Here is an 11866-nt window from a genome sequence, read left to right on the forward strand (position 1 = left end):
GGCCTCAAAAACACTAAAGATCAACACTAGTATTGACACAATAATCATGTTAGGCCACTTATGCTTATTCTAATATTAGATGGAAAAACATTTAAAAAATACAACTATTAATCTAGATTTCTTCAAATACAATGTGCATTTTCCTATCAAGATGGCGCCAACAGAGATGGTCGCCTCGCTTCAGATCCTTAGGAAATTATGCAGTTATTTGATGTTTCATGTATTATTTTGTGTATTATTTCTTACATTGTTAGCCCGGTAATCTCAAGCGTTATTACATACAGCTGGGAAGAACTATTGGATATAAAAGCGATGACCGGGAATACTACTTTCCCGAAGTGGTTCCTTTGTTCGGACCTCCACACTGGACATGGGATCTTATCCCAGAGGGCAACCCAAAGCAACGCGGTCGCCGCAGGAGAGGCAGACGGAGTGGCCTACTGATCAGAATTAGAAGGCGAGCCCACCATCTACCACTTCCGAGCATATTACTCGCCAATGTCCAATCTCTAGATAACAAGGTGGACAAAATGAGGCACGAGTTGCCTTCCAGAGAGACATCAGAGATTGTAACAATCTCTGTTTCACGGAAACATGGCTCACTCGGGATATGTTGTCAGAGTCGGCACAGCCACCCGGTTTCTTCACGCATCACGCCGACAGAAACAACTTCTGGTAAGAAGGAGGGTGGGGATGTATGCCTTATGATTAACGACTCACGGTGTAATCACAACAACATACAGGAACTCAATACCTTTTTTTCACCTGACCTAGAATTCCTTACAATAAAATGCTGACCGCATTATCTTCCAAGATAATTATCTTCGATTATAGTCACAGCCGTGTATTTCCCCCCCCAAGCAGATACCTCGACGGCCCTGAAAGAACTTCACTGGACTCTATGTAAACTGGAAACCACACATCCTGAGGCTGCATATATTGTAGCCGTGGATTTTAACAAAGCTAACCTGAGAACGAGACTTCCTAAATTCTATCAGCATATCGAATGCGCCACACGGCTAGTAGCATTCTGGATCATTGCTATTCTAACTTCTGCGATGCATACAAGGCTCTCCCGCGCCCTCCATTCGGCAAATCTGACCATGACTCCATTTTGTTGCTCCCAGCCCATAGACAGAAACTAAAACAGGAAACGCCAGCGCTCAGGTAGGTACAACGCTGGTCTGACCAATCAGATTCCACGCTTCAGGATTGCTTCGATTACGTGGACTGGGATATGTTCTGGATAGCCTCAGACAACAACATTGATGTATACGTTGACTCGGTGGGTGAGTTTATTAGCAAGTGCATCGGCGATGTCGTACCCACTGTGACTATTAAAACATTTTATAACCAGAAACCGTGGCTTGATGCCAGCATTCGCGCAAAACTGAAAGCGCGAACCACCGCTTTTAATCATGGCAAGAAGACCGAAAACATGACCAAATACAAACAATGCAGCTATTCCCTCTGCAAGGCAATGGAACAAGCCGAGCGTCAGTATAGAGACAAAATAGAGTAGCAATTCAACGGCTCAAACACAAGATGTATGTGGCAGGGTCTACAGTCAATCACGGATTACAAAGGGAAAACCAGCCCCGTCGCGGACATCGACGTCTCGCTCCCAGCCAAATTAAACAACTTCTTTGCTCACTTTGAGGACAATACAGTGCAACCGACACGGGTCGCTACCAAAGCCTGTGGGCTCTCCTTCTCCGTGGCCAATGTGAGTAAAACATTTAAACGTGTTAACCCTCGCAAGGCTGCCGGCCCAGACGGCATCCCAAGTCGCGTCCTCAGAGCATGTGCAGACCAGCTGGCTGGTGTGTTTACGGACATATTCAAACAATCCCTATCCCAGTTTGTTGTCTCCACATGCTTCAAGATGGCCACCATTGTTCCTGTTCCTAAGAAAGCTAAGGTAACTGAACTAAATGACTGTCGCCCCGTTGCACTCACTTCTGTCATCATGAAGTGCTTTGAGAGACTAGTCAAGGATCATATCACCTCCACCCTACCTGACACCCTAGACCCACTCAAATTTGCTTACTGCCCCAATAGGTCCCCTGACGATGCAATCGCCATCACACTGCACACTGCCCTATCCCATCTGAATAAGAGGAATACCATTGTGAGAATGCTGTTCATTGACTACAGCGCTGCATTTAATACCATAGTACCCTCCAAACTCGTCATTAAGCTCGAGACCCTGTGTCTCAACACCGCCCTGTGCAACTGGGTCCTGGACTTTCTGACGGGCAGCCCCCAGGAGGAAACAACATCTCCACCTCCCAGATCCTCAACATTGGGGCCCCACAAGGGTGTATGCTCAGCCCTCTCCTTTACTCCCATGACTGCGTGGCCATGCACGCTTCCAACTCAATCATCAAGTTTGCAGACGACACTACAGTGGTAGGCTTGATTACCAACAATGACAAGACGGCCTACAGGGAGGAGGTGAGGGCCCTCAGAGTGTGGTGTCAGGAAAATAACCTCTCACTCAACGTCAACAAAGCAATGGAGATGATCGTGGACTTCAGGAAACAGCAGAGGAAGCATACTGAAATGGTACACCCACACAGACAGCGTGGTGAAAAAGGCGCAACAGAGCCTCTTCAACCTCAGAAGGCTAAGGAAATTTGGCTTGTCACCTAAAACACTCACAAACATTTACAGATGTATAATTGAGAGCATCCTGTCGGGCTGGGATGTAGCCTTGCCCTCAACCGCAAGGCTCTCCAGAGGGTAGTGTGGTCTGCACAACGCATCACCAGGGGCAAACTACCTACCCTCCAAGACACCTACAACACCCGATGTCACAGGAAGGCCAAAAAGATCATCAAGGCCAACAATCACCCGAGCCACTGCCTGTTCACCCCGCTATCATCCAGAAGGCGAGGTCAGTACATTTGCATCAAAGCTGGGACCGAGAGATTGAAAAACAGCTTCGATCTCAAGGCCATCACTGTTAAACAGACTGTTAAACAGCCATCACTAACATAGAGAGGCTGCTGTCAACATACAGACTCAAATCTCTGGCCTCTTTAATAAATGGACTTAATAAAGGTATCAATAGTCACCTTAAATAACACCACTTTAATAATGTTTACATATCCTACATCACTCATCTCATATGTAAATACTGTTCTATACTATCTACTGCATCTTGCCTATGTCATATACGGCCATCACTCATCCATATATTTATATGTACATATTCTTATTCATCCCTTACATTTGTGTATATTAGGTAGTTGTTGTGAATTTGTTAGATTACTTGTTAGATATTACTGCACTGTTGGAACTAGAAGCACAAGCTTTTCGCTACACTCGCGTTAACATCTGTTAACCATGTGTACGTGATCAATAAAATTGGATTTGATTTGAAACTTCAAAAGAGAGAGGCAGTGTTGATTCAGTCAGCAAGCTGGTCCTGGGGCTCTGTTCACAAACACAAACAGACCCCACAGAGCCCCAGGACAGCAACACAATTAGACCAAATCAAATCATGAGAAAATAAAAAGGTCATTACTTGACACATTGGAAAAAAATTACAAAAAAACTGAGCAAACTGGAATGCTATTTGGGCCTAAACAGAATGCCTGACCATTGTGACTGACCCAATCTTAAGAAATGCTTTGACTATGTACAGACTCAGAGAGCATAGCCTTGCTATTAAGAAAGAGAAGAGAGAAGACAGTTTGTGCACACTGCCCACAAAATGAGGTGGAAACTGAGCTGCACGTCCTAACATCCTGACAAATGTATGGCCATATTAGAGACACATATTTCCCTCAGATTACACAGACCCACATAGAATTCGAAAACAAACCCAATATTGATAAACTCCCATATCTATTGGGTGAAATACCACAGTGTGCCATCACAGCAGCAAGATTTGTGCTCTGTTGCCACAAGAAAATGTCAACCAATGAAGAACAAACACCATTGTAAATAAAAAAAAACATATTTCAGTTTATTTATTTTCCCTTTTGTACTTTAACTATTTGTACATCGTTACAACACTGTAACGATGTAAGACTGTAAGACATTTGACATGTCTTTATTCTTTTGAAACTTCTTTGAGTGTAATGTTTACTGTATATTTGTATTGTTTATTTAACTTTTGTTTATTATCTAGTGCACTTGCTTTGGCAATGTTAACTTATGTTTCCCATGCCAATAAAACCCTTAAATTGAATTGATTAATTTGCCACAAAGAGTCATGTGACAAATATGTTGGTCAGCCAGCTAGCTAGCTTAGAATGACAAGATGACAAGATGGCGGGTTCGCCCAAATGATTGTCGGACTTGGAGATGGAGTCAGGGAAACCCATGGAGGTTGGAAGAAAGTGGATCACATTAAGAGTAAATATGGACTGCTGCAGAAGAAAATGTAACATGATGAGAGTGAGTATGAATTAACAGGGGTGGCAGTTGCAGTGAAGACCACCGAGTTTGAGCCTTGTTCTGATGGTGATTAATATATATTTTTTCGTTTTTCAGAGAATGGATCCTTGCTTTCTGACTGATCCATATGTGGTGTCAGGTTAGGTGGACAAGAGGTTGGGGAAGGTTGGGTCGGTGAAAGTGACTCGAAGTGGAATTGTGTTGTTTTTTTGCGTTTCTGCCGTCGAGAGGGAGCGTGCATTCCGCATCACGCGACTGGGGACTATGACTGTGACTTGCTTTCCTCTCTGGAGCAGAGAGCCATTGAAAATAGTTATCACTGTAGTGGTATTAAGTGTTGAGGGCCAACTGAAGTTGAAGATTCCCAGTATCCGTGACACACGCTGTTTGGTGCGGCGCAGACCGGGTGGTGAGCGTGGTGAAACAGAGACGACACTGTATGTACTACTGAGTTTTGATGCAGAGTTTTAACCAGATAAAGTCGAGTTAGTATGTGTTAGTTATGCCGTGAGAGCTTTTGTCCCACACCCATTACAGTGTTTCAGGTGTCAAGCTTATGGTCATGTGGCAGCAGTGTGTAGGAGGAAGATTACTATATGTGAGAAGTTTGCAGGAGGACATGAGACAAAGGAATGTGTAGTATCGTTAGACAAAGTTGTGTGTGTAAACTGTAGGGGTACCAATGGTGCTGGAGATCAGAGGGGTCCAGTGATAGAAAGTCAGGTTGAGGTTGTCAGGATCAAAGTAATACAGAAGAGGTTGTATGCTGAGGCAGTAAAGAGAGTAGTAGAGGAAGATGGGTCCAGGGTGAGATCCCTGTGAGTAGGCAGAGGTCAATAGAGAGTGATAGGAGTAACATGTGCTTCAGTAAGGTTTGTTTTTTTGGCGTTGATGGCCATGGTTGTTAACTGTACCGCAGGAATGGAAGTTAAATTACAGAGGATAGATGGTGTGGTGGCAGCTACAAAGAAGTTCATGGGTGTACGAAATTTTACTGCAGAAGAATTGCAAGGTGTTTTGAACGATAGTGTCCCGTCCTCCCAGGCTGCTGGCCTGGTGTAGGATCAGCCAGGGCCAAGTAGTGGACTAATGATGAGGAGACAATTTTTTCATGAAGTGTAATGAATGCATACAGAATAGCAGGCTGATGCACAGCCAATACAGTAGGTGGCGGCATGCACCTATAAGATTTGTTTGCGGACCGCCATAATACCAAAGAAGAAGAAGAGGCTAGCTTGGCTAACCACATCAGCTGTGTGCCACATTTTCGTGAAGCTTTTGAACAGCGTTGCCATCCAGACCTTTTTTTTTTTGTTGCCAAGACTGAGGTAATGTATAGTATCTTGCTAGCCAGCTACATTTATTCGACAATTCTTATTGTATTTAATCTAGCATTAGCGCACCTTATCGTATGTAACAGAATGCCTTTATCAACTACAAACCGGGACGTTGCTATCTAGCCAGTCTGCCATATGGTCAGCTGGAAGCTTAGCATGTTTGCTAACAACAGAGCTAGCGCTAATTATTTAGCTAGCCAGCTAGCATACGACCAACCGCCGTTCAGTCAAAGATAACGTTACTGATAACTAACGTTCTTCTCACTCGTTTTGTGAGTCATCACAGTGCGGTGTATTTGGGGTTATCACCCATATCTAGCTAGATAACTAGGTAGCTATATGTTTAGCTAGCTAACCTAGCCAGCTAACCAACGGTAACTAGCCAAGTTGTCTGGTTATGTCCGTACTAGCTCTGATCCATCGCGCGATGACAATGAGTTGCCTCTGCCCTTTCCGAATTTTTATTTCTTAAATTTAGTTTAATGACTGGATATTCAATATACTTTCGTGACAGTCTAAAGTACAGATGTTACTTGGGAAGGTTGTTTTCACTGTGCGAAGGGTGTCGCCCCCCCCCAAAAAAATGCGAAATTGACGGATTAGCGTTGATCCACACGCATGCGTCGTATCGTCCCAACGAGCAGTTGTCGTCGGCCAATGGACCAGAGCTATGTGAGTAGTATTTAGCTAGCGAACCACGTAGCTACCTAGCGTTAGCCGATATCCTCGTGGATCAGACCGTAACCGAGCTAGCTATTCATACTTTTTTTTTGTAGCTACGTTTACAATGTTCACCTTGAGCTAACGTTAACAGATCAAGCTCAGGCATATGGTTATATTAATAAATAATGTATATTGCCCTGGCCATGTTATGAAATGCTGTAGGATGCAAATTAGGAATTTACTTTGCAAATGAGGCAGTACAGAATACATACTTAAGGTAATTTCAGTCCATTTTACATTGGTTGGTCATATTATTTATACCAATAATAATGTAAGGTAGGGTGATAATGCTTTATACAGACGTTTGAAACAATTTATGAATTTAGAAAACAACTTTTTATACTACTTTATGCAAATTATATACTTAAAACACACATCCCACCAACACACTCACACAGCACCAACACTCACACCACAATTTGAAACAAATTCTGAAATTACAATACAAGGTTTTATACTACTTCAGGGTTTATCAACTAGATTAAGCAGCGGCTGTTTGTTTTTCTTGAGCGGATTGTCGGGGGGCTGCGGTAGACTGCGAATTGATCGCAAGAAGCCCAAACAGATATAATAGTACTCAAAAACAATAATTTCAAACCTTGCTTACATTTGTATACAATCACGTGTTTCTCTGTGTGGGAATACTTCAGAACAGATTCTTATGTCCAACAATGAAAATTAGAAATCTTTTTTTTTTTTTTTCAAATATCAAAGAAATTGCTCAGAACTTGGGGGGCCAAATACAACCACCTACGGGCCAAATTCGCCTCGCAGGCCGCCAGTTTGGGAACACTACTACTTTATGCAAATTAGATACTTGTAGTGGTGGAAAAAGTATCCAATTGTCATACTTGAGTAAAAGTAAAGATACCTTAATAGAAAATGACTCCAGGTAAAGTAAGTCACCCAGTAAAATACAACTTGAGTAAAAGTCTAAAAGTATTTGGTTTAAAATATACTGAAGTATCAAAAGTAAAAGTTTTTCAAATTCCTTATATTAAGCAAACCAGGGGCACACTCCAACACTCAGACAAAGCATATGTGTTTAGTGAGTCTGCCAGATTAGAGGCAGCAGGGATGTTCTCTGTCTAGTGAGTCTGCCAGATCAGAGGCAGTAGGGATGACCAGGGATGTTCTCTTGATAAGTGTGTGAATTGGACTATTTTCCTGTCCTGCTGAGCATTCAAAATGTTTTGAGTACCTTTGGGTCAGGGGAAAATGTATTAAGTAAAAAGTACATTATTTTCTTTAGGAATGTAGTGAAGTCAAAGTTGTCAAAAATATAAATAGTAAAGTACAGATACCACAAAAAACTACTTAAGTAGTACTTTAAAGTATTTTTACTGAAGTACTTTACACCTCTGGATACTTAATACTCACACACCCCATAAACATGCCCCCACCAACGTACACGGCGCCCCCCCCGACCAACGCACACAGCGCCCGCGCTCACACAGTACCCCCCCCGACCAACGCACACTCTGCAGCGTAGTGTGAGGTTTTATTGATAACAACCTATTCAGTAACACTCACCCAGCCTGTTGGCTTGTACCTCCAGCTCTAGGACCAGACATGGCACGTGGTCATCAAAAAGTCCAGTCTCAGCAGAAGAATGCCAAGAAACAAGCGGAGGCCAAGAAGGCCAAGGGACATGATCAGAAGACGGCCGCAAAGGCAGCTTTAGTGCACACCTGCGGTGTCTGCCTGGTGAGTTCCTTAAAGACAAGTGGTTGCTCTTCAATCAGGGACTACAAACCATTTTGAAGTTGGGTTGCAAGATCAACGGGTCGTATTCATTAGTGTAAAACGTAGTACTGTTTTCCAATGAAAAACAAATATTTATTTTTGGAAAGAAGGTTGTCCCTCCTGTTTTCTTCTGTTTGTCTAGTGAATATGACCATGGTGATCCACAGTTGTCCAGGCGTAGCTGCCGATCCGCTGTAGTCCAGGCGTAGCTGCCGATCCACTGTAGCTCTGTTCATACAGTTTCCCAAATACAGCAGCTCTTGTTTTCCAACCAGATTTCTCAATCATGCATTATTTTTAATGGTTTGTTACTTAACACAATTGTCGTTGTGGTATTTGACTCTTTCAGTTGAAATAGCAACATAATCCTATGAAATAAGTTGAATGGAAATGATTAAGGCCCCTGTCCCTTGTATTGCCTCTACAGTCACAGATGCCGGACCCCAAAACCTTCAAGCAGCATTTTGAGAGTAAACACCCCAAATCACCAATGCCCCCAGAGCTGGTCGATGTTGACTCTGGCATCTGAACCGGACTCCCACTGAAGACCCCAGCTATGTTCCTTGTTTAAGGCAAACTGTCAATGCTGAAAACAAACCCATCTCTCTCTTATCCACACCCTCACACAGAAAACAAACCCCTCTCTCTTATCCACACCCTCAAACAGAAAACAAACCCCGCTCTCTCTCTGATCCACACCCTCACACAGAAAACAAACCCCTCTCTCTTATCCACACCCTCAAACAGAAAACAAACCCCTCTCTCTCTCTGATCCACACCCTCACACAGAAAACAAACCCCTCTCTCTCTTATCCACACCCTCAAACAGAAAACAAACCCCTCTCTCTGATCCACACCCTCACACAGAAAACAAACCCATCTCTCTCTTATCCACACCCTCACACAGAAAACAAACCCATCTCTCTCTTATCCACACCCTCACACAGAAAACAAACCCATCTCTCTCTTATCCACACCCTCACACAGAAAACAAACCCCTCTCTCTCTTATCCACCCCCTCAAACAGAAAACAAACCCCTCTCTCTCTCATCTACACCCTCATACAGAAAACAAACCCCTCTCTCTGATCCACACCCTCATACAGAAAACAACCCCCCCCCCTCTCTCCCTTATCCACACCCTCATACAGAAAACAAACCCCCCCTCTCTCCCTTATCCACACCCTCATACAGAAAACAAACCCCCCCCTCTCTCCCTTATCCACACCCTCATACAGAAAACAACCCCCCCCTATCTCCCTTATCCACACCCTCATACAGAAAACAAACCCCCCCTCTCTCCCTTATCCACACCCTCATACAGAAAACAAACCCCCCCTCTCTCCCTTATCCACACCCTCAAACAGAAAACAAACCCCTCTTGTTAAATGCCTAATGTCTCTTTTGTTGATCTTTCATCCTAGTTTCCAGTTTCTCCCTGTGTATTACCTAGAAATAGACACAATCTCTATCATTGTTTCCTTTTAGTTTATAATTGAATGTTGGGTAGAATGGAGCAGATGTCCATTCCCAGCTGTGAGAGGTTGAAGATGATCCCTGATCTGGTGTTAGGTCTGTAGCATTCTTCTCTTCTAGTTCTAATCAATGCTTTGTTTTTGGCTGATCAAACCCATCATTTTTGACAGCGATGATCCAAGCTGAAACATGTTGTGACTTGTTTTCTAATTCACATCAAACTCCTCAGCATAATTTGTACACTTGGAAAATGCATTCATGCCCCAATGATGTAATATAACATTCAATAAAGTTGGCCTTGTTTAGTATCTGCTTCATCTGGTGGCAGAGCTCTGTAATGGAAACTGTTCTGGAACTTTCTCTTTCCAACAACACTTGGTCAAACACATCCTGGGTTTTTGTTTTCTCCACTAGGTGGCGTCATGTTCAGTTTCACATGCAGTGTACCAGTACAGAAGTGTTGGCTCTTTTGATGATGAAAAAGAAGCAGAGTTAATTTACGGTCCATGTAGACATGTTACAGGAAAGAGAGGTGAAGGAAATAATACTGACCCATACATCCATGACCGTACTGGGCCTTAATGCTGTTCTGTCTCCGACACTACCAGTCAAATGTTTGGACACCTTTTTCTTTATTTTGACTATTTTCTACTTTGTAGAATAATAGTGTAGGTATCAAAACTATGAAATAACACATGGAATCATGTAGTAACCATAAGTGTTTGAGATTCTTCAAAGTAGCCACTCTTTGCCTTAATGACACACTCTTGGCATTCTCACAACCAGCTTCACCTGGAATGCTTTTTCAAAAGTTTTAAAGTTCCCACATATGCTGAGCACTTGTTGGCTGCTTTTCCTTCACTCTGCGGTCCAACTCATCCCAAACCATCTGAATTGGGTTGAGGTCGGGTGATTGTTGAGGCCAGGTCATTTGATGCAGCACTCCATCACTCTCCTTCTTGGTAAAATAGTCCTTACACAGCCTGGAGGTGTGTTGGGTCATTGTCCTGTTGAAAAACAAATGATAGTCCCACGAAGCCCAAACCAGATGGGATGGCGTATCGCTGCAGAATGCTGTGGTAGCCATGCTGGTTATGTGCCTTGAATTATAAATAACTCAGACAGTGGCACCATCACACCTCCACGCTTCATGGTGGGAACCACACAGAGTTTATCCTTTCACCTACTATCCGTCTTACAAAGACACGGCGGTTGGAACCAAACATTTCTCATTTGGACTCAGACCAAAAGACAGATTTCCACCGGTCTATTGTTCATTGTTTGTGTTTCTTGGCCCAAGCAAGTCTCTTCTTCTTATTGGTGCCTTTTAGTAGTGATTTATTTGCAGCAATTCAATCCATGAAGGCCTGATTCATGCAGTCTCCTGAACAATTGATGTTGAGATGTGTCTGTTACTTGAACTCTGTGAAGCATTTATTTGGGATGCAATTTCTGAGGCTGGTAACTCTAATGAACTTATCCTCTGCAGGTAACTCTGGGTCTTCCTTTACTGTGGCATTCCTAGTGAGAGCCAGTTGCGTCATAGCGCTTGATGGTTTTTGTGACTCCACTTGAAACTTTCAGGGTTCTTGAAATGGTCTGGATTGACTGACATTCATGTCTTAAAATAATAATGGACTGTTGTTTCTCTTTGCTTCTTTGAGCTGTTCTTGACATAATATGGACTTGGTCTTTTACCAACTTGTTATATCTTCTGTATACCTTCACTACCTTGTCACAACACATTGATTGTGCATTAAGGAGGAAAGAAATTCACAGCCTCCCGACTGGCGCAGTGGTCTAAGGCATTGCAGTTGCTAGCTGTGCCACTACAGATCCTGGTTCGAGTCCAGGCTCTGTCGCAGCTGGCCACAACCGGGAGACCCATGAGGCGGCGCACTATTGGCCCAGCGTCGTCCGGGATAGAGGAGGGTTTGGCCGGCAGGGATGTTCTTGTTCCATCGCGCACTAGCGACTCCTGTGGCCGGTCGGGCACAGTGCACGCTGACACGGTCGCCAGCTGTACAGTGTTTCCTCCGACATTGGTGTGGCTGGCATCCGGGTTAAACAGGCATTGTGTCCCTGAAGCAGTGAGGGTTGGGTTGTGTTTCGGAGGACCTTCGCCCCTCCCGAGTCCGTACGGGAGTTGCAGCAAGACAGTAACTATCAATTGGT

General features: G+C 43.6%; 1 protein-coding gene across 1 annotated transcript; it reads left to right on the forward strand.

Moving 5' to 3' along the window:
• The first annotated feature begins 5580 nt into the window (after window positions 1–5580).
• On the forward strand, window positions 5581–10035 carry znf706 (zinc finger protein 706). The gene is made up of 3 exons (XM_036953671.1): window positions 5581–5738; window positions 8029–8177; window positions 8644–10035. The coding sequence occupies exons 2-3, from the start codon at window positions 8043–8045 to the stop codon at window positions 8743–8745; spliced, it is 237 nt and encodes a 78-aa protein (XP_036809566.1). The 5' UTR covers window positions 5581–5738; window positions 8029–8042; the 3' UTR covers window positions 8746–10035.
• Window positions 10036–11866: the final 1831 nt, after the last annotated feature.

Source organism: Oncorhynchus mykiss, chromosome 18, assembly GCF_013265735.2.
Source record: "Oncorhynchus mykiss isolate Arlee chromosome 18, USDA_OmykA_1.1, whole genome shotgun sequence".
In the NCBI taxonomy this organism is placed as follows: domain Eukaryota; kingdom Metazoa; phylum Chordata; class Actinopteri; order Salmoniformes; family Salmonidae; genus Oncorhynchus; species Oncorhynchus mykiss.

Excerpts from the sequence above, each read along its gene's own strand:
- znf706 (XM_036953671.1), top strand. The coding sequence starts at position 8,043 with ATGGCACGTGGTCATCAAAAAGTCCAGTCTCAGCAGAAGAATGCCAAG. Across the intron at positions 8,178-8,643 it reads ACACCTGCGGTGTCTGCCTG|TCACAGATGCCGGACCCCAA; the intron begins GTGAGTTCCTTA and ends TTGCCTCTACAG.